The following is a 22,863-nucleotide window of genomic DNA, read 5'->3' as shown; positions in this document are numbered from 1 at the left end:
AAGTGAAATAGACTTTATTCAGCTCTTCTGATATCTGGGACTGGAGAGAGGAATCCATGTTAGCTCAGTCCTTCACATCACCAGAAATTCAAGAGGATGGAATAAGATTCCATTCACATACTAGGAAGGAGTCCAGGATTGGTAGGAGTAAGAGAAAGAAATTTGGTGAAAAAAACAGTAGTATTCAGGTGGCCATAAAAAGGAAAAAGGGTCCAGAGGATGGAAGGTTGAATGGGGTGGGGAGGTCCTGCTAGTCAGGCTCCATTAGGGGAGGCAAACAAGTCCCCTGAGGTCTGGAGGTGTCCCTTCTGGGCCTATGCCAGCATCTTCCCATGTTTCTAGTTTCTGCTGGAAATGGAGGGAGCAGAGGTGGGCACAGAGCCAGGGCTTTACCGCTGCCTGCTCTGTGCCTGGGAGACACCCTCCCGCTTGGCTGTGCTGCAACACCTGCGTGCCCCTGCCCACCGTGATGCCCAGGCCCAGAGGCGTCTACAGCTGCTACAAAATGGCCCGACAGCAGAGGAAGGACTCTCAGGTCTTCAAAGCATCCTGAGCTTCAGCCATGGGCCGCTCCAAACTCCTGGTGAGAAAGTGGGGACTGGAGGGCATCAGGGTATAGGGACCTGACAGACACATAATGGGTCTGTGGGCCACCAGTAGAAGTAGAAAGGAGCTGTGAGAGGATGAAAATAGGTGATGTGGGCTTCAGAAACATGGGGCTGCCCAGCAATGAGAAGGAACAACAGGCTGTTGCAGGAGAGCAGAGAAGGACAGGGACTTTGCTGGGTAGAGAAAAGAATAGGAAGGGAGGTGAGGAGGAATCACCCCGTGATTCTGAGCAGTGACTAGCATCCTAGCACCACTGAGTATAAGAGGCGGCAGGCTGGAGCTGGTCAAGAGGGAAACAAAAGATAGAAAAAAGAAAAGGATAGAATCTGACTTGTGCTGGGCCAAGATTTGGAAAGAGATGGGAGCTGTAGGCATGGTCCAAAGGCAGCAGGGATAGGAAGAGGTCCTGACAAGCTTTCTAGACTCTTCCTGTTTCTAGGAAGTCTTCAGCTCTAAGGCTGGGCTTAGAGTCCCCCTTAGGCAGTTGAGGTGGTACGGGCAGAGGCTGGTAACAACCAGCCAGGTGCCATTGATCCAGAGGGTACAGGAGACGAGCCTGGAGGAGCTGTCAGAGGTGGGCATGGGTTTCTGAGATTTGGAGAGGCCAGTGGTGGGCGAAGGTGAGGGCACGGGCAGAAGGAACCAGGAACAGGAAGCATTGACTGGTGCTAATTGAATTGCCAATATGCTGGCTGGAGTTAAGTGCTGGAGGGGCCCAGATCAATAGCTAACGATCCTGGCGCAGGGCTGAATGGAGTTAAGGAACTTTTAACACTTTAATTAGGCTGCCACCGAAAATAAATTCCTACACATCTGTCAATTCTTACTTGAGTGGTAATCTCCTCTCCCAGCTAGACCTGCGGCCTCCAGCTCACCATAGCCGCTGCTGCCATTCAACCTCAGCTTCCTTTTTGAGTTCCTCTCCCATTACAGTCTTGGGGCTCCCTGCTTCCAGGGTCAGTCAAGGTGTGGAGCCAAGTTTAGTCCAGTTTCTGATGCCTACTGTTGGGCTTGTTTCTATAAAAGCACAGTGGGCTGGACTCACACAAGATGATTTCTTAGGCCCTACTAGTTCTGACTCTGTAATTTTTCCCTTGGCCCTCTGTATGAATGTTTCTTTTTGGTAGATTCATCATCCTTTTCTTCTTCCTTGAGTGGCTGCTTATCCTGCTTCCTCTGCCCTCCCTTCCCTGATGCTTCACTTCTTTAAGCTGACTCTCCCTATCTTACACAGGGAAGGCTCCTGTCACCTCCTTAGCTGAGCCACCCACCCCTGAGAAAGATGCCCAGAACAAGACAGAGCAGTTGGGTGAGTTACTCCTCTGATCCACTTTCCTTCCCTTTCCCCATCCTCATACATCCTGAGATGCTCATGGGCCTTATAGAAATTCAAGCATCCAGCAAGGTCTCCTGCATTAAGGAGCAAAACTGATCAAAGAAAGTGCTCATCAGAGGGAAGGGAGACTGAGCCATAGAGGTGTAGGTGCTTCCACCCTTTCTGAAGACACAAACCTGACCATTGTGCTAACCTGGAATTGGTCCCAGAAGGCCTCACCTGGCTTCTGGCTACTCTTGCCCTTTCTCCCTTTTTCTAGAGTCCACCCCCTACCCTGAAAGCTCTTTGCTATAAATCATCTTAAGGGCTGGGGGGATCTGTGAAAGGAAGAGGAAGGGCTTAATCTCTTTTCTTTTCATCCTCAGCTTCTGAAGAGGCAGAGAATAGGACTGGGCCTTCCAGAGACAGTGCCAACCAGACCACGGTCAGAACTGGGGTAACTAGGACAAGTGGAGAGGGGGGGGGTTCTACTGAGATCTGCTCATATTCTAAAGGCTTTTATCATGCTTATCACTAATTTCATTCAGAATACAACATGTGAGAAATTCCAGCCAGGAATTCATATGTTCAGCACATGCCAGGCAGAGCTGGTCCCAAGGGATGAAACAGGGTAGGAGATGATAGGAAGGGACAACAGGAATTTGAGGGAAAAGTGAAGAGAGGAATGGAATTGAGGGTAGAAAAAATTGAAAGTAGTTGGAAGAGAGAGACAAAAATAAAAGACCTGCTGCAGAAGGAACTAGACATCGATATTCATGCTGCATAGAAAAGAATCCCTGAGCCCAGACAGAACTGTCCTGGCACTCCCTTGATGGTACAGGCACCAGCCAAGTGATTCACCCTCATAACAAGTCCCACAGACCTATAAATTCCCAGGATTTGGGCTTAGGCAAGACCAGGAGTAGTTGAGCTCTTGGCCTGTAAATGTTGAGTCTGAGGGGATTCCCAGCCTCTGGTCTCGGGAAGCCAACCTGCACCCTGCCATTTCCAAATTGGAGGGAAGCCTGCAGATGCCTGGGTCCTCAGCTCCTCCTCTTCCCAACTCCTGTTCCCACTTGCAGAGCTAGCAGGTACACTTAGATGAGAACATGGATCCCCTTCCTTTGTAACCACCCCTTCCTGACACGCAGGCCTAGACCAATGACAGATGACAGGAAAGTAAGTGAGCCAGAGACAAGCCTGATCTGAGGTGGCATGCAAAATGCAGGATGTTCAGGCAGTCAGGCGACATCAGCCTCTCAGGGCTCCACCCTCTAAGGTGTGGAGTGAGACTGTGCTGACAAGGCCAGGCCAGAATTTTCCTGGGCCACTAGGGGAGCTGTGGTGTTTGTTTATCTTAAGAAAGGTGCCTGTGTGGGTGGCCTGCTGAGCAAGAGGGAGAAAGCTGCTTTCTAGCAGACAGGTAGGGCCCCTCTACAGGAGAAAGTCAGGGAATATGGAGAGGCAAAGCAGGAAGGAACAAGGGACCCCTGGGTCCTGAAAGTACCCAGAAGAAATGGAGGCATCTCACAGAGAAGAAACAAGACGGATGTGTGAAAGAAAACTTAAGTCCAAGGTAGAGGCAGGTACAGGGCTATCTATAAGCTGGAGAATTGTAATAGGGCTTCAGAGTAAGGGAAAGACACAAACACACACAAACACACAAATTAAAAAAAAAAAATTAAAATAACGATAGAAGCCAGAATGGTGGGAAAGGGCCAGAGAAAAAAGGAAAGCAAGATAGGAGCCTTGGTTAGACCCAGGGAGACAAGGGAGGAGACAGCTTTCAGGACTTTCAGCAGAGGCTGGGTGGCTGCTATGCCTTCCTACCTGGCTACGTAAGGAGTTGGGGGCAGTGCTACATTGAAAAACCTGAAGCACTGTGTCATGGTGAATTCCCCCTTGCCTGACACCTCCTCTTCTGCCCATCTGTGCTCTCCAGGTATACTGCTGTCCATACTGCAGCTTCCTGAGCCCAGAGTCTGACCAGGTCAAGGCTCATACTCTCTCTCAGCATGCAGTGCAGCCTAAATACAGGTGCCCACTGTGCCAGGAGCAGCTGGTAGGCCGGCCTGCCTTGCACTTCCACCTCAGCCACCTTCACAATGTGGTGCCTGAGTGTGTGGAAAAGCTGCTTCTTGTGGTGAGTATGGATGGGCTGAGTGAAGGTGGTGTAGTAGAGCCTATCAGGGCTGTTCAGGAGGAGAGGAAGAGGCAGGTGTATTCAGGCAAACCTATGTGTTGGTATTGAAGAAAGTAGCATTTCATAGGTTTTAAGTGGGATTCTGGAGTTGGGGGATGCTCAGCATTGAGCTTATCTAGCTGCCTCTGATTCTGCATGAGAAAACAGCTTTTCCCTCACTTCCATTAAGTCCTGAGAACAGTTATGTGACAGCAGGCACTGACTTGCAAGGGCCAAGTGGCTTCAAGAAAAGATGATTTTCAGCCTGGGGAAGGAGATAACCAGAGAAGAGAGGCAGGAGTCCACACCGAAAAGAAGGGGCCTGACCCCAGGCAGCAATTAGGTGGACATTTTATCCAGAGATGAGGTTGGAATCTCTGGGGAAAGAGCTTGGCACAGTTCAGGTAAAGATACAGTGTAGAGGGTTCTGGAGTAGTATAGGGGGTGGTAGGTTATGGTGATGAAGCTACTCAGATTTCTCACATTATAGGCCACAACTGTAGAGATGACCTTTATGACCAAAGTGCTACCTGGGCCCATACTAAGCCCTCTGGAGGACGACCCAGCACCCCCCACTCCTGGGCCAGAGCCCACACCCAGCAGAGACCAGGCAGCAGGTAAGGAAGGGGACAGCAGCACATCTCCAATTGACAGGAAAGGGGACCTGGTCTTCATGCACCAGGAAGGTCCTAGATGACTGAGGCCAGGTCTGTCACCCTGGATCAGGGAGGTGGGATGGAGGGATGACCAAAGTAGCCTTTTTTCACCGTATCCTGTTTTCTTTCTTGTAGAAGGCCCTAACTTGACCCCAGAAGCCAGCCCAGATCCTCTTCCTGAGCCTCCCCAGACCCAGGTTGAGGTCCCAGACAAGCCCTCGGGAAGCCCCGATCATCCCTCTTCTTCAGCCCCATCTCCTGTCCTTCGGCCTGATACCCAAGCTGAAGAAGTGGCTCCTCCATCCACAATGGCTGAGGAGGAAGAGGGGACTGTGGGGGAGCCCCGCTCTGCAGAGCTAGCCCCAGCTGACTCTCGCCACCCTCTGACCTATCGGAAGACCACCAACTTTGCCCTTGACAAGTTTCTTGATCCTGCCCGGCCCTATAAGTGTACTGTGTGTAAAGAGTCCTTTACCCAGAAGAATATCCTCTTGGTTCACTATAATTCTGTCTCCCATCTTCATAAGATGAAGAAGGCAGCCATTGACCCCTCTGGCCCTAGTCGGGGAGAAGCTGGTGCCCCACCCACCACTGCTGCCACCACAGACAAGCCCTTTAAATGCACAGTCTGCCGAGTTTCCTACAACCAGAGCTCCACCCTGGAGATCCACATGCGATCAGTTCTGCATCAGACTCGCTCACGGGGGGCCAAGACTGATGCCAAGACTGAGGGGCCAGAGCGTAGTCAAGAAGAGCCCAGGGAAGGAGAGACAGAGGGGGAGGTGGGCACCGAAAAGAAGGGGCCTGACCCCAGTGGTTTCATATCTGGACTGCCCTTCCTAACCCCACCTCCCCCTCCCTTGGACCTGCACCGATTTCCAGCCCCTCTCTTTACTCCACCAGTCCTACCCCACTTCCCTCTAGTGCCCGAATCACTGCTTAAACTCCAACAGCAGCAGCTGCTCCTGCCCTTCTACCTCCATGACCTCAAGGTGGGGCCCAAGCTGGCACTGGCTGGGCCTGCACCTATGCTTTCCCTGCCAGCTACCACTCCACCTCCCCCACCCCCACCCCCCAAGGCTGAGCTAGCTGAGCAGGAATGGGAGCGGCCCCCCCTGGCAGAGGAGGGGAGTGAGGCAGGGCCCTCCTCACCACCCCACCCATCACCCAACGAGGCTGCCCGTACTGCAGCCAAAGCCCTTCTAGAAAACTTTGGCTTTGAGCTGGTGATTCAGTACAATGAAGGAAAGCAGGCTGTGCCCCCTCCCCCAACGCCTCCTCCCCCAGAGGCCTTAGCGGGTGGAGACAAGCTGGCCTGTGGAGCTTGTGGAAAGCTCTTCTCCAATATGCTCATCCTCAAGACACATGAGGAGCATGTCCATCGCCGCTTTCTGCCTTTTGAGGCTCTGAGCCGGTATGCAGCTCAGTTTCGAAAGAGCTATGATAGCCTTTACCCACCCCCTGTGGAGCCTCCCAAGCCTCCTGATGGGTCTCTAGAGCCACCTGCTTCCCAAATGGGCCCACCTTTCCTGGTCCCAGAGCCTGAAGCAGGAGGGGCCCGTGCTCCTGAAGAAAGAAGCCGGCCAGGAGGACGCTGGCCCCTAGAGGAGGAAGAAAGCTCCAGAGGGAATCTTCCTCCCCTAGTTCCTCCAGGCCGCCGCTTTTCCAGAACCAAGTTCACGGAGTTCCAGACCCAGGCCCTGCAGTCTTTCTTTGAGACCAGTGCCTACCCCAAGGACGGAGAAGTGGAGCGGCTCGCAAGTCTCTTGGGTCTAGCTAGCCGTGTGGTGGTAGTGTGGTTCCAGAATGCCCGTCAAAAAGCACGCAAAAATGCCTGCGAGGGTGGGCCTGTGCCCACGGGAGGAGGCACAGGGGGAGCTTCTGGCTGCAGGCGCTGCCACACCACTTTTTCCTGTGTTTTTGAGTTGGTGCGGCACCTCAAGAAATGCTATGATGACCAGACCCCTGAAGAGGAGGAAGAAGAGGCAGAGAGAGGGGAAGAGGAGGAAGAGTTAGAAGAGGAAGAAGTAGAAGAGGAACAGAGTCTGGAGCCCCCAGCAGGGCCTGTGGGTCCATCACCGGAACCTCCAGAAATGGAGGAGCTGAGCCAGGCAGAGGCAACAAAGCCAGGAGGCAAAGAGCCAGAAGGGAAGGCTCCTCCCTCACCTTCCCCAGCTCACAGCTGTGACCAATGTGGCATCACTTTTCCGAGCCAGGACCTCCTGACAAGTCACCGCCGACTACATATCCTGCCATCTGTGCAACCCAGTGCTCCCCCTCAGCTCTTAGATCTACCCTTGCTAGTGTTTGGGGAGCGAAACCCTCTGGTGGCAGGGACCCCACCAGTGCCAGGCCCACCCCTCAAACGGAAGCATGAAGAGGGCAGCCTGTCCCCCACAGGCAGTGAAGTAGGGGGTGGAGGGGAGGGTGAGCCCCCCAGGGACAAGCGCCTGCGTACTACCATCCTGCCTGAGCAGCTGGAGATCCTGTATCGGTGGTACATGCAGGACTCCAATCCAACACGCAAGATGCTTGACTGCATCTCTGAAGAGGTGGGGCTCAAAAAGAGAGTGGTACAGGTCTGGTTCCAGAATACCAGGGCCCGGGAAAGGAAAGGCCAGTTTCGAAGCACTCCTGGAGGGGTGCCTAGTCCATCAGGCAAACCCACTGTCACACCCACCCCTGCACCTTTCCCTAAATTTAACCTCCTATTGGGCAAGATGGATGATGGGACTGGGAGAGAAGCCTCAAAGAGGGAAGCACCTGCTTTTCCCTATCCTACAGTCACCCCTACTGCAGGACCTCTGCCTTTCCTGCCACCTGGGAAAGAGGCCATCACATCAACAGAACCACCGTTACCTCTCCCACTACCCCCTCCACCAAGTGAAGATGAGATACCAGAGGAACCATCTAAAGCTTCTCCAGAAAGTGAGGCTTGCAGTCCATCTGCAGGAGACCTAAGTGATTCATCTGCTTCCAGCCTAGCTGAACCAGAGTCCCCCAGTGGAGGGACCAGTGGGGGGCTGGGAGGTGGGAGTGGGATTCCAGATGGAATGGGGCAGCGGCGCTACAGGACCCAGATGAGCAGCTTGCAGCTGAAGATCATGAAAGCTTGCTATGAAGCCTACCGCACCCCAACCATGCAGGAGTGTGAGGTGCTAGGGGAAGAGATTGGGCTGCCCAAGAGAGTCATTCAGGTCTGGTTCCAGAATGCTCGAGCCAAGGAAAAGAAGGCCAAATTGCAGGGGGTGGTTGTGGGGAGTAGTGGGGGCAACAGCGAGGGCCCCTTGGCAGCCCAGCGTACCGACTGCCCTTACTGTGATGTCAAGTATGATTTCTATGTTTCCTGCCGAGGCCATCTATTTTCCCGCCAGCACCTGGCCAAACTCAAAGAGGCAGTCCGAGCCCAGCTGAAGAATGAAAGCAAGTGCTATGACTTGGCCCCAGCACCTGAGGTCCCCCCAACTCCCAAGGCCCCACCTGTCACCACACCTGCTTCAGTGCCCATTGGAGCTGCCCCGGCCCTGCCTCGCCTGGCCCCAGTGCTCTTGTCCAGCCCAGCTCTGGCCCAGCCACCACTCAGCAGCTTAGCTCCTTTCAGCTCAGGTGAGTGGGAAGGCTGGGAGGAGTTGGACTTCTGAGAACATCTCCCTTTAATGCCATGCCCTTCCGTTGCCTTTTTTACTTTCCCAGGTCCAGTCTTTCCCTATGGTCCTCCTTTGCTTCCAGCTATTAGGAGAAAGGAGGGAAGGGGGGCTGGAAGCTGGGTGGTGGGAATGTGACTATAGAAGGCCATGGTTGAGAGAAGAGAGGTCAATGGGAGCAGAGGTGATGAACCCTTCATCCCTCTTTTCGTCTTCCTAGGCCCTGCAGCCTCCTCAGGCCTCCTTGGCCTTGCCACTTCAGTCCTGCCTGCTACCACAGTGGTCCAGACTGCTGGCCCCGGACGCCCCTTACCTCAGAGATCTGTGCCCGAACAAACTGACACCTGCACAGCAAGCACCACGGACTCTGTCCCGGGCCCACTTACCGAGCCCTCCGGGGACAAGGTCTCTGGTGAGCGAAAGCCAGTTGTGGCCCCTACCAACCCCTCCACTGATGCCCTCAAGAACCTCAAAGCATTGAAGGCCACTGTCCCAGCCCTGTTGGGGGGCCAATTCCTGCCCTTCCCATTACCCCCCACAGCAGGGACATCACCACCAGCTGTCTTTGGCCCCCAGTTACAGGGGGCCTACTTTCAACAGCTCTATGGCATGAAGAAGGGGCTATTTCCCATGAACCCTGTGATACCTCAGACCCTCATTGGGCTGCTCCCCAATGCCCTCCTCCAGCCACCACCCCAGCCCCCTGAGCCCACAGCCACAGCACCTCCAAAGCCTCCTGAATTGCCTGCTCCTGGGGAGGGGGAAGCTGGGGAGGCTGATGAGCTGCTGACAGGCAGTACTGGCATCTCCACTGTGGATGTGACTCATCGCTACCTGTGCCGCCAATGCAAGATGGCATTTGAAGGGGAGGCCCCAGCTACTGCCCACCAGAGATCCTTCTGCTTCTTTGGACGGAGTTCTGGGGGTCCCATGCCCCCCCCACTGCGAGTGCCCATCTGCACCTACCACTGCCTGGCGTGTGAGGTGCTGCTGAGTGGGCGTGAAGCCCTGGCCTCCCACCTGCGCTCCTCTGCCCACAGGCGCAAGGCGGCCCCACCCCCAGGGGGCCCACCCATCACAGTCACCAACGCCACCACTGCTGCTCCAGCTGCTGTGGCTTTTGCCAAAGAGGAAGCAAGATTACCTCACACGGACTCCAACCCAAAAACTACTACTACCTCTACACTTCTAGCTTTATAAACAGATTAACCAAGATGGGGAGAGGTCTCCCTCTTCTACCCCAAGGGGTGTTTGGTGGGAACTCAAATCCCTCACCCCAACCTTTGGCTCTGCCCACCTCATGGGGATCTTTCAATTCCCACCCTCAGTGGGCTTCACACACCCCACCTCCAGCAGAGTCCTGCCTCCTCCCTCACCCACAGACACACTTTGATCCTCTTCCTCAGCTCCTGGCAGATGTAGCCCTTGCCCATATGTTTTCATAGGCAGACAGACACATACCCCTTGGCATCTTGATTATTCATACTTGTCTGTGTATCATACATAAACCTTCTCTTGGTTCCACCTTCCATTTCCCCAATGAATTCCCAGCCCCCCTCCCACTTCTATAAACACAGACTATCCCATAATATTCCACTAACTGAGAAAACACCAAAAAAGGAAAAAAAAAAAAAAAAAGAAGAAGAAGATGAAGAAGAAGAAAGAAGGAAAAAGAAAACCCAAGACAAAGAAGGGGGATGGAAAATAAACTGCCACTCCCCCTTCTTCCTACCCTCCTTGTCTAGAGCGACATACCATTCTCAAACTCTTTCCAAAAACCCAATTGGCTCCCAAAGTTGGAGCCTGGGATGGGCAGGGAGCCCACAAAACTCTAAACCAAACTGGAGGTTGGCAGGGGGAGAAGTGCTTCCAGTTCACTCTCCCCAAACCCATCCCTCAAAACCCTCTCCTCACCTGATGGGGTCTACTGCGGCCTGGACTCTAGGGGAAGCCGCCGACAGGAACCCCTCTGCCAACCCCCACCCCACACCCTGGGAACTGCAGTAATTTATTCTCAAAGGCTTTAAACACAGAGATCCTCTCAGCAGCCGTGGACCTGCCCCTTGTCCTAGCCCTGCCATGGGGTGGTCCAGCCTCCAGGGACCGGCGCTGCCCACCAACGGCAAATCCAAAGTTCTTTTAAAAACTGAAACACACACAACCAAAAAACGAGAGCGAGAGTGCGTGCACGTGCGCACAAAAGAGAGATGGAGAGACCAGTGGAATGAACTAAAGAAAAACAAACTTGGAAAATACAGAGAAAAAAAAAAAAAAGAAAACTCTCCCATCAAACAAGTGTTTTTTCCTGTTTGTGTCCCCCTCTCCCATAAGGGTTTCTTTAGACCACCTCATCTCTGGAAGACCAGATGGCTTTAATTCCTTTCTGGGGGCTGGCAATTCTCACAGGACTGGAAGCAGTGCAGCCTTCCCCTTACAGTGAGTGCCCAGGTGCAGAGGGAGGTCTGGTAATGGGGAAAGGGCCTGGACCCTGAGGAGACATGTCCCTGTGCCCTGAACTGAGTATTTATCAGAACAGGTAATATCCTCATTTTTAGCTGTCAGAAAGTCAATATTGCCAGAAGTTATCCTGGCAGTCCCAGGAAAATAGGGGTAGATGGGAAAGTTTGGTTTCTGAAATCAAGGTATGAATCCCTTTCACTTACCTCCATTTCCTCTCATTTCCTTTTTTCCATAAACATAGTTTCCTTCCTTTTGTGGTGCCATCACATTTTTAGACATTTCTTGAACCTCCTTTGCCTCTGCATGGTTCTTTGTTCCCCATGTTCCTTCCTCCCCTTTGTCCTCTGCCCTTGCTCCTGCTCCATCTGACCTAGAAGGGCACACCTCCTCCATTAAGCAGCAGCTGCTGGAGACAATTCCAAAGAAATCAAGATCTGTGATCTAGATCTCAAGATCTAGAGCTGATGTTAGTTGATGGGTACTATCACCAGGAGAAACAACAGAAGAGTAATGACCTAGAAGAAGCTTCCTCACCCCAACCTCATTTCCTCTGTAACCACCAGGGGGTAATTCTGACAACCCCAAAACCCAGCTAAAGTGGCACAGGGTAGAAAATGAAATGTTTTATTTTAGCAAGAAAAGCCTGCAAAATTTCCCATGTCCTCCAGATATGTCTCCTGCTCCCTTATCCCCAAGATCTCTTCCCTCACACTGCTTCCACCACCATTATCCATTTAATATTCACAAGTCAGCCAGTTCCGGGACTTAGTTTTTCAGTCTCTCAAACACTGTGCTCTCTGAACATGTTTATACTGAAGTAGTAGTAGTAGCAGTGCAGAAAACATGGGAGGGGACTGAGGAAGAGAAAATCCAGCTTAGTCCTTAGTCCCCATGTATTCTGTGAATTTCACATCCTGTCCCATTCAGTTTTAAAATCCAGAACTCCAACTTCAGCCAATTACAGGTAAGCTACAATTGGCTGAACTAGTTATTCAGATGATACCAAAAATGTCAGTCATAAATGTAGGCACTAGAAGGGAAGAACAACTAACACACTGAAGTCTAGCGCTTGCTTCAACCCTTCCTTTCCTTCTTTTCAACATCTCTCTCACATCCCTCTCTCCCTATCTTTTTCTCCTGTTGAAATTCTGTGTATAAAACTATTTTCTTAGCAGCATGTGTATGAGAAAAGAAGCTTTTTCACTCTGTGCTTTCTGGGAATGTGACTTGTATATAAAATCTGAAAACAATGACCAAAAAAATGAGAAAATGAAACATTTTAAAAGAAAACCTTAGCAAACACCTGACATGGAATTCAAGGTATGGTATCATGCATTTTAGGGACCTACAGCTGGGAAAGGTTGGCTTTAGTTTGAACTGTGAATGTTTTCACTAAGACTTGATTTAACCATAAATTTCCCTTCTTGCCTTCCAACACCAAACACCCCTGAAACCCAACCAACCCCAGGCTGGGAGACATTCAGGTCCTTCACAATGATAACAGGAACTGACTGAGCACTGTACTTACCTGGAACCCTGGAATTTATGGGGCAAAATAGTCTGGCTAACTCTACTGACACGTCAATCAACATGCTTCTTGAGGGTACATATTTGACATTTCCAGTGGCTGGAAGCATTCCTCCCCAGCCCCTGTCTCAGACCTGATATTCTTAGTAGAAGCCCTTCTGCTCCAGAGAGAAATGAATGGTGGCCATTCTGGTAGACAGAAGGCCAAGTCCTATGCAGAATACTAGAGGTGACCATTAAGTCACCAGGATCCTGTGGAGTGACAAACTCAAAACATCTGACACAGCAACACCTATTCTATAGCATCACCCCAGCAATCCATAAAGTTAAGCCTGAATGGATGGATCAAGACTGGTCTTCCACAGCTTGGAGTTTCTAACATACACAGGTCCTAAGGAAGTACCCAAATTCAGGTCTCTTCTTACTACCAGGATCATTACTAGGAGGCAGGAGGTGAAAGGACCTATAAATGATCTTGGCTGTCCTTGCTCTAAACTAGAATCTATATGAAGATGGCTTAAGGTGTCCACTTGTCAACTAGGAACAAAAACCAAAGTTTTCTGAAAGAATATTTAAAAAAAAAAAAAAAAAAAAAAAAAACATATGAAGCACTAGTGGCCAAATGGGGCAGTGTCTACAACAGGACTGCAAAAAGAAAACTGTTCTTACCCACCCCCACCCCCAGCCCTGGAGTGTACTTACAGAAGCATATATACAAACCAAGAAAGCCAATTTTTCCTGGAATAATAGCACCCCCCTTCTATTTATTCCTTATCCACTTTCAAGGCTTATAGATCATTGATTCCCCAAATCACCACCACCCTCATCTATTTTAAGATGTTCACTCATCCAATCATTCATCCCTATACAGTTCCACATCTGAGCCAGGCATGATGATACATGCCTCTAGTTCCAGCTACTATGGAGGCAGGAGGTCACAAGTTTTAGGCCAACATGGCAACTTAGTGAAACCCTGTTTCAAAGTAAAATTTTTAAAAAGGCTGGGGATGTAGATTAGAGGCAGAACACTACTGGGTTCAATCCCCAGTACTACACACATGCACACAAGATATTCACACACCTGAAACAGAGATCTCTCTGTATATAATGGCACTGGTAAAACAAGAAAGTCCAGCCTCCAAAAGAGAAGCAAACCCCAGCCAAGATATCTATGGGGATACACACGAATGCCAGAAAGATCGTACCCTGGGAATATGCATAGGCACAAGGAACATGCCTCCAGATCATAACCACACTCCTGTAAGTGTAAACACTCTTCAATATATGCTAATTTTCCTCACACAAAAGTAGGTAGGGAAACCTTATGAACAGAAAGAGGAAAATGTAACCATTAGCAGGAAGAGAGACCAAATGTTGAACTTTAACCCATGGGAAAGGACCTTAAATAACTGAACTCTAGAGAAGGGAGAGCTAAGGGAAAAATCAAGAGTAAACTTTAAGGCAGGTGCGGTGTCTCACAACCTGTAATACAAGCAGCTCAGGAAGTTGAGGCAGGAAGGTTGTGAGCAACAGTGAGGTGCTAAGCAACTCAGTGAGACCATGTCTGTAAGTAAAATACAAAAAAGGGCTGGGGATATAGCTCAGTGGTTGACTGCCCCTGAGTAATTCAATCCCTGGTACCAGAAAAAAAAAAAAAAAAAAAGAGAGTAAACTTTTGGGGTTTTTATTTTTGTTTTGTGGTACTGGAGATTGAAGCCAGGGACACTCTACCATTCTGCTAAACCCCTGGTACCTTTTTATTCTTTATTTTGAGACAGGGTCTCACTAAGTTGCCCAAACTAGCCTCCAACTTGTAATCCTGCCTTAGCCTTTCAAGTCACTGGGATTATAGGTGTACACCACCACACCAAGGTAGGAAGAAGATTTTGGGAAAACACTTTTATCATCCTGAAAGAGGGAAAACTGAAAAAGCCCCATAATAGGGAGGTATTTCTCTCAAAAATTAGTCAGAAATTTATAGGCATGTGGGTGTCATGTCTAGAGGACTGAATTAGGAAGAAATATTCCAATAAGAAGTGCTTGCTACAAGAAAAACAGAAGACCCAGCACCAGGTCCACAGGATTACAGTTTGAATATAACATGAAAAGATCAGACGAAATAAAATTCAAGAGAGAACATTTGTAAAAGACCTAGATCACAGACCATGAAGTTTGAGGAAAGATAGGAAGTAGTACTGAGGAAAAGCCCTGCCTGGGAGACTACAGAAAGAATGTAACACTGGGCAAAAAAACTAGATGACTCAATTGCATGACCACCCAGTGACTCTCCCTGACATAGAGGACCCAGCCAGCCTTCCATACAAAGCACAGACATGGAATAAATGTCATTCCCTATTTGCAGTTTGAGCCTGGTATTTCTTGCAGTTCCCCAGCCACAGAGAAATTCCTGGCTAGAAGCTAGTGGAAGTAGGATGAGTGTTTATAGGTGAACCAGAAAGAAACTGAACCTATTCAAGGAAAGGGGTAAAGGCAATACAGGCTGACCCAGCTATATCGCATTCTTATACAATGACTAAACAACGACTAAAATTCTCAAATGAATAATCAGCAGGGGCTCAGCATTGCTCCACATCTACAATCCTCCCCTCTCCCATATTACCTTGTCTTCTCAATTGGACTTAAGAATGCCCAGATTATGCTCACTTCTGGGTATCTCCACCAAATGCTCAAGCAGCAACAGCATCTGCAATTTGCAGGGTGTTAGCAGTAGGCTTGGCCCTGTACTCTGCCTACCCTACTTTACTAACCAGGATCCAGATGTGTGACTAGGACCTATACCATACAAATCACATACAAAATCCATACAAATATCACTGAACCATGAACTATCTTGTGGCAATGCTCTTAAACTAGTGGTTCTCAGTGATAAGATTTCAGAAACACCTGGGGAGTCAGATAATCAACATCTGGGGGTAAAGAGAAGAGGGAATTTGAAAGTGTTTTCAAAGGGATTCTTCTGCTATACTAATGCCAATGAATAAGTTTGAATAAGTTATGTCCCTGATTAAACTTCACAATCCCTACTTTTCTGCCTACTGCCCTCACCCAACACATACATTCATACATCCCACAACACATATATGTATATATATGGACCATGACAGCATAAGGACACAAATATGGCTGAGGAAGAAGAGAAACACAAAGGCAAGGGAACCCAGACTAGATCAACTGTCCTATAAAGTGACTGCCATCTCTTAATACAGTGTTTTTCAAAAGTTCATCCATCTATATCATCATCACCTGAGTGTGTGTTTAAAATGCACATTCCTGGACCACACCTTGGGTGACTGAACCAGAAACTCCTGATGAAGTGATCTATGTTCTCTGGACTAGAGTCCAGCTCAATATATATCTGTTGCCCCAGTGCCTAGCACCTAGCACCAGTCCTGTTACACCAGTATCTCCCACACAGGGGGCTAGCAGCACCCTATGCTAAGGATGAAACCCATGACCTCACACATGCTAGGCAAGTACTCTACCACTGAGATACACCCCCTCCTTTTTTCCCCACCTCAGACCTGTCTTCTAAATTACCCTGACATCAACCCCCGCCCATCCTCTTACCCTCCAATAGACTAGAAGTTTGATGGTATTTTCTGTTTATGATAGCTGCACTTGAACAGGGGAGAAGATAGAAACATTGTCCACTCACCCCTTGCTGAGTGCCTCCTGTTTTCTGCTCTTCTGTGGAAATCACCTTGCTTCTTATGAAGCTTTCATCCACTTCTGGAGATGCTGAAATCAGAACTCCCGTGCCCTGAGCAGCCCAGTCCTGCATGCATGGGTAACAGATGACTATACCTCCCTCTGGGCAATCTTATCTCCCAGAGCCACCTACCCTCCTCCTTGAAGTCACCCAGAAGCAAATTTTCTATCACATCTTCCAAGTCACTGACCTATAGCCGACCTCCAGCTACCCAAGAAGCAAAGAAAGCCATTTCTACTGGATATTCTTATAGAGGGTGGCTCAAGATTAAGGTTTGTAGGGGCTGGTATGTGTTACCAGAGATGCTAGGTGTTCTTCTCCAGGGGCTTTACCCTCTACCAGGGTTCATTGTTGATTTTCAGGAGTACATTTCAAAGATACAAAATTTATCCAATTCCATTTGGGGTACCTTTGAGAAATTCCTAAATACAAAATCTTGCAATGCTTCTGGAAGAACAAGTCCCAGGTGGCTTTGTTTTCCTAACACCTGCCTTCCTCTCTAAGTCTAAAGAACCTCTCCATCTTTCTAGGAGAGTTATTGAATATGAACTTTTTTGTGGGGCAGGCTCTTGGGGATTGAACTCAGAGGTGCTTAACCAATGAGCTCCATCCCCAGACAGGGTCTTGCTAAAATGTACAGGGCCTGCGAACTTGCTGAGGCTAGCTTCAACCTTTCAATCCTCCTACCTTGCCCGCCCCCTCCCCCCAGTCACCAGGATTATAGGCATATGCCACAACACCCAGTTTAAATATGAACATTTTAACCAAGGAAAAAGAACTGGTTTGGTTCAACCACAGCTCAACTGATCATACGGCACTAGGCAACACATTGGTGCAACCCACTCCACTACCCAACAGCAGTAAGGCCTACCTACTTTGTCCTCTCCAATCTCTCTTGAAGAGTATTTATTTTCTTTTTCTTTTCTTTTTTTTTTTTTTTTTTTTTGTGGTATTGGAGATCAAACCCAGGGAGGGTCTCATGCATGCTGGGCAAGTGTTCTACACTGAGTCGCATTTCATCCTTCCAATCTCTTCTGGTACCATCTTGGTGACAATATAGCTGGCATTCTCCAGGCTCTCTTTTCACTCTCCTAGGATTTTTTTCTGCCCTTGCTGCCCAGAAAGTTCACTGGCCTGGCATCCTTGCTCCTCTGTGCTCTAGTTTCACTTTGCATAGCCATTCAAACAGAGTATAGTACCAGCCAAATCCTTTTCTTGAGAGCAGTGAGGGCAGGAGCTAGGTGAGTGGCCAGCTGGGAGACAGCAGAGTTGGAGTTGTCTAGGAAGTGCTGGCTCAGCCAAGTTGTTAAGGGCATCCTCTTGTGCAACTTCCCAGCACAGAGCTCCACCCAATGCCTGGCACTCCATTGTGCATGGCCCCCTCTCTCTCACTGCCGCCAAGTGGCGTCGTGAGCACATTTGCCGGCTTTGGGTTTGCCGCAGTGCCAGGATCTGAGACACTGTACACATGCCAATACAGCACTGCCAAGCGTGGTGACATCTAGTTGGTTGGATGCCAAGCAGTAGGACCCAGGTGGTGATGGAAAGATGAAAGAGGGCTGAGGCAAAGGGAGGGGGAGAAAAGAAAAACACCAAAGAGAAAAATGAGACACCTCACTTGTTAGAGTGGAGAGTCAAACTGGGATCTGCAGAAACGTGCCCTTCCCATCCCAGAGCCCGCCTCAGCAATCAAGTCCTTCCCTCCCCTCCTACGCCTGCAATGGTGACACATACAGACCAGGATAGAGGATATGACCATCTTCAGCGGGAACTGGCTGGAGGCCAGGCAGAACTGCCAGCCTCTCTCCACCCATCTTCCTTAGGGTCTTAGGAATGGCGTGCTTCCTCCTTTGTGTCTCACACTGCTCTCCATCTGTAGTTCCACTCCCTATGCCTAAGAGGGAATAGAAGGAGTTCCTGGCAGAAAAAAAGTCTGTTTTCCCAAATAAAGACCTCCACACCTACCTCCTTCCTTCTCACATCTGGCACAACCCTCTAAACCAGATTGGCAGGAGGAACTATCACCCTCCCCTGTAACACACAATGTCAGAGCCTGTGCCAGGCTCCATAGACAGTGCCAGTGTCCCCATTGCCCCATCTCATGCCCCAGTCCCCTAGGATGCTCTGACCAGAGGTTATATTGCCATCCCAAAGTTGTTTTCCCTGCGTGTGGTGGCACAAACCCTTCTCCATGGCTCTTGAACACATTCTTGGCACTTCCCTGTCTACTCTGTCCACCACTTCACTTCCCCAGGCTGGAAGATAACCAACCACTTCAGAGTCCACCCATTTTTCAGAGCTGAGCGTCTAGAAGGACAGCAACATCAGCAACACATTCCCATTCCTCCTCCCTGCCTTCTGGGTCCCCCATTCCCTACTGCCCCAGCACTGGGCACCGGCCTGACAGATGTGATGCCAATAGCTCCTGTGTGCCGCGCCTTCCTCTCAGAGCATGGGGACTCCTGCCGCTGTCCCCCTCCATCCGCCTCCTCCCATCTCTGTGGGCACTAGGGTGGCAGCTGCAGTGCCAATGCCCGTAAGCAGACAGCATGAAACAACTCATGCACCCTCTTCTCCCCTCCCAGGCCCTACACCCTTCCCCACCTTCTTCTACTCCAACCCTCTGTCCTTCTGGTTGGACACTAGATTGGCAACCGCAATGCCACCCCCACCCATGCCCAGGAGGCTCACATACAGCACACACTTATGAGTACATGTACATGCGCGCGCACACACACACATACACACACGGCCCCATGAGTGCCAGGCAGCGGTGGCAGACACACAGCAATGCACAGTGACTGGTACCCGAGGAGGCAGCCGGATTCGGCACCTGATCCAGCACCCGTTTGGGATTGGGTGGGTAGGCGGGCGGGCGGAGGGGTGATGGAGGCAGACGATGGCCCTAGGTTGGCAGCCGATGGAGCTGGGAGAATGGAGGGAACAGATGCTCTTTGCCCAGCCTCCCTCCCTCTCCCTCCCTGAGATCAGTGCCAAGCTGGGGGGATGGGGAGAGGGGAGGATGGGGGAAGGGTGGCATTTGGAGAGCTGGCAGTCGGGGGGGTGGGGGAGGCTGGGTCCGCCCAGGCTGGGCAGTGCCGGCACTGGCTGCCGCCTCTCCACTCTGCCATCTGTCTCGCTTCTCTCCCCACCCCCTTTCTCTCTTTCTCTCTCTCTCCTTCATCCACAGCAAAACGAAAAGAGGAAAACAGGGTCCTCATTCCATCCACCCCCAACCTCTGCAGACCCCCCTCTCTTCCTCCCCACAACTCACCATACCAAACCACCACCAAGCCATCTGTTCTCTCCTCCTGGCTCGGTCACCTTCTTTCACTCGCCTTCGCCCTCACACCAAAATGGGTGCAATTTTAAAATATACGTTTGTGTGTGTGTGTGTGTGTGTGTGTGTGTAAGAGAGAGAGAGAGAGAGAGAGGGAGTATACATATATATTTTTTAAAAAACAACTTAAAAACTATTTTCTTTGGAACATCCTGTCTTTTGGAGTCTGGGTCTTCAGTGCCAGTATTTATGACAGGCAGAAGGAGGGGACCCTGTCCTCAGCTGGTGCCCATGAATCCCATGCCAGGGAGGAGGGGTGGCTGGGATGGGGTGGGGGTAGGGTGGGGTACCGGGAGAGCTCTCTTTTCTCTGCGCCTGTGGTTCTTTTTTTCCCTTGCTCTTCTACTTCCGGAGCAGATTCAAATAGATCTAGAGCCTTCCCCACCCCCAGTCCCACAGCCCCAGTTCCCAGGGCCCCTGTGCCCTTCTCTCCATGCTTTTGATTTTATTCCTCGATCACCCTTTCCAGTTTTTGTGTGTCTCTGTGTGTGTACGTGTGTATGTACGCGAGTGTGTTTGCATCCATGGCGGTGGGCACCGTGCCAGCCAGTGCACAGCCATCTGCAATGCCTTCTGCAGGCTCCGCTATTTCTCCTTGCCACCTTCAGCCCCCAACCCCCCTGTACCCCAGCTCCCCACCCCAGACCCTAATCATTAATTAGCTACTGAATTAATTAAATCGTGAATGCTAATTAACATTCCTACAGGGCAGGCTGCCAGGCTGGGGGGCAGAGGGGATGAGAAGATAAGTGGAGATTGGGAGGGAGGGAAGAAGGAAGGACAGAACACGGGGAGATAGAAGGAACCCAAAAGAGGGATAAAAGAGAAAGAAGGCAGAGTGGCAATGGACAGGCCAGTGCATGGGGTGGAGGAGACTGGACATGGAAAATGGGGTGTAAAAACTGCCTTGAGGTTCAAGTGAGTACAATCCAGCCTTTCTCATCCAAATAAGACATAGCCAACTCCTTGACTGCAAGCTTACCTTTGTCCCAGCCTAGCCCAGCTCTGAGAGACTCTGATGACAGCTTTTCTTTCACTTTACAGAAAACCAACACAAACCAGAGAGACAACAGATAATATCTGTCAATACTGATCCCCAGTCCAGGTCACCAAGAGAAGATTCTGGGTTCAAATGGGCCCATTTACTTGCTCTTTTCTACCTGTCAATAGTATCAATTCAATGGGAATTCCCCAGCAATTAGCAGAGAATGGCTAGGATTCTCTGCAAGAATGCCTTGGGAAGACTGACAAAACACCGCCTGTCTTTGGGGAAAAGTGGTCACCCCTACCCATCTGGAAGGTCAAGAATTTGGGGAAAAGAGCCAGGCACAATGAACACAGCAACTTGGGAGGCTGTGGCAGGAAGATAGCAAGTTGGAGGCCAGCCTGGGCAACTTAGTGAGAGTCTGTCTTAAAACAAAAAAGTTTAAAAAGTGCTGAGGCTGTGGTGAAATGCTGTCGGGTTCAATCCCCAGTGCCAAATACATCAAAAAAGAATTTGGGAAAAAACAAATAAAAGGCCATCTGACTTTGAGTTGTTGTTTTTAAAGAAAGAAAGAGGACTGGGGATGTAGTTCAGTGGTAGAGTGTTTGCATAGCATTTGTGAAGACCTGGGTTCAATCCCCACACTGAAAAAAAAAAAAAAGGAGAGAGAAAGAGAAAGACAATGAAACTTCTTTCCAGGGCTGCTCTATGAAGCACTAATCTGATGAGATGCTCTCAAAAAAAGCAAGGGACCAGACCGCCCCCCCCAATCAAATTAGTTTGAGAGTCTGGGATATAACTCAGTGGAAAACACCTGCTGTGCAAGTGTGAGGCCAAGTTTGATCTCCAGCACCAAAAAAGAAAAAAAAAAAATTTTTTTTTTTGTTTGGGAAATACTGTATATTCCCCTAGGGGATTCACCATTGCACCCTGTTATGTTAGAGGCTCTGAGAAGTCTGTAAAAAAGGGAAAAAAAAGAGAGAGAGAGAGACTTGACAGCATTTAACCCACTGATTCCCAAGATCATCTGGTCATGGGACCCCTACTTTTTAATTGAATTCCCCCACCCCATTCTAGAGATTGAACTCAGGGCCTAATGCATAAGAGATAAGTGCTCTACCACTGAAATGCACACCAGCCCTTAATTTTTAATTCTACTCCCACAGAGGAAGTATTCTGCTCTAAGGAAAACACACTCAAGTAAGCAGGGGAGGTGCTGACCTGGAAGCTGGAAATGGATTAGCCCTAAATAAAAGGCCAGTAGAAAGGCTGTCTTCCAAATGTAATGCAGGAAGGTACCAAAACAGCTCATGGTGGATTAATCCAATCACTCTTTTGAATCTCAGACCCACATTTTCAGAACTGGAAAAAGACCTTAGCAATCATCAATTCTAACTTCTTAGTGTTGAAGTAGAAGCAAATGAGATTCAGAAAGGTAAAGTGATTTGTCCAAGGTCACAAAGCCACTGAATAACAGCACTGACATTAAGAGCAAGATCTCTTGACCTCTAGCCTAGCACTGTTTCCCCATTTCCTATTGGAAAAAAAAAAAAAAAACAGGCCAGCATGGGATTTATCAGTTGTATATAGTTCTTAAAAAATCTCACACAGAACCCCCCTTTCCTTTTATTATTTTTTTAAATATATATTTTTTTAGTTGTAGATGGACACAATACCTTTATTTGATATATTTGTTTTTTATGTGGTGCTGCGGATTGAACCCAGTGCCTCACATGTGCTAGGCAAGCGCTCTACCACTGAGTTACAACCCCAGCCCCGCTCTTTCATTTACTGAGGCTTGGGCCTGGTCTTTTTCACCCCTGCCCTTTACCTTCACCCCCACATTTGGAACCCTGAAGCATCTACCTGCCCCTAGAGACTATTCTGTATCCCTGTGAGACGGGGGAATGTGAGGGCAGAAGCCTAGAAATCTATGTTGTACAAAATTGTCCCAAGTGTTCTTGATAGCCTCAAGTCAGAACTTCAGTTCTAAGCCATCTCTGTCCTCTCTTCTATATTTCTAGCAATTTTCCCCTTTTCTTTCTTTCTTTTTTTTTTAAGAGAGAGAGAGAGAGAATTTTTTAATATTTATTTTTTAGTTTTCGGTGGACACAACATCTTTATTTTATTTTTATGTGGTGCTGAGGATTGAACCCAGTGCCCCACGCATGCCAGGTGAGCGTGCTACCGCTTGAGCCACATCCCCAGCCCCAATTTTCCCCTTTTTTATTCTTACTTTGGCATCTGGGGTCCTTGAGGTCATTTAACTTCTTCAGAATCCTCAAGAAGATAGGTTGTCCTAAACCCAAAGGGACACCTGACTCACTAGGATGAGGAGGCCCCCCCCGACCCCCAGTCGGCCCTGCTGAACTTTTGAACATCACCCTTCCTTCTTGCCACAATGTCTGCTCATTT

At 49.5% G+C, this 22,863-nt stretch overlaps 2 protein-coding genes across 3 annotated transcripts in view; one reads left to right on the top strand and one right to left on the bottom strand.

Annotated features, from left to right (window-relative positions):
* Positions 1–11,627, top strand: part of Zfhx2 (zinc finger homeobox 2) — a 32,101-nt gene extending 20,474 nt beyond the window's left edge. Inside the window, exons 4-10 of the mRNA XM_046465248.2 lie at positions 343–583; positions 1,844–1,918; positions 2,311–2,369; positions 3,867–4,067; positions 4,597–4,723; positions 4,898–8,368; positions 8,627–11,627. Of these exons, the coding sequence (XP_046321204.1) occupies positions 343–583; positions 1,844–1,918; positions 2,311–2,369; positions 3,867–4,067; positions 4,597–4,723; positions 4,898–8,368; positions 8,627–9,606 (5,154 nt within the window). The 3' untranslated portion in view covers positions 9,607–11,627. The remainder of the gene's footprint in view (positions 1–342; positions 584–1,843; positions 1,919–2,310; positions 2,370–3,866; positions 4,068–4,596; positions 4,724–4,897; positions 8,369–8,626) is intronic.
* Thtpa (thiamine triphosphatase) overlaps positions 1–19,057 on the bottom strand; it is a 48,595-nt gene extending 29,538 nt beyond the window's left edge. The window contains exons 1-2 of one of the 2 annotated variants that reach the window (XM_058585807.1): positions 18,932–19,057; positions 17,858–18,017 (exon numbers count right to left, since the gene is read on the bottom strand). In XM_058585807.1, coding sequence (XP_058441790.1) covers positions 17,858–17,937 — 80 coding nt within the window. In that variant the 5' untranslated portion in view covers positions 17,938–18,017; positions 18,932–19,057. Of the gene's footprint in view, positions 1–16,069; positions 16,190–17,857; positions 18,018–18,931 lie in introns of those variants that run through there. The other variant, XM_046465204.2, reaches the window with a different exon arrangement.
* Between the last annotated feature and the right edge of the window lie 3,806 nt (positions 19,058–22,863).

Source organism: Marmota monax, unplaced genomic scaffold (genome assembly GCF_021218885.2).
Source record: "Marmota monax isolate L192 unplaced genomic scaffold, Marmota_monax_Labrador192_F-V1.1 WCK01_AAM20220418_F8-fsc00079, whole genome shotgun sequence".
NCBI lineage: Eukaryota > Metazoa > Chordata > Mammalia > Rodentia > Sciuridae > Marmota > Marmota monax.
The sequence above is the reverse complement of the archived record's forward strand: the minus strand, read 5'-3'. Positions and strand labels throughout refer to the sequence as shown.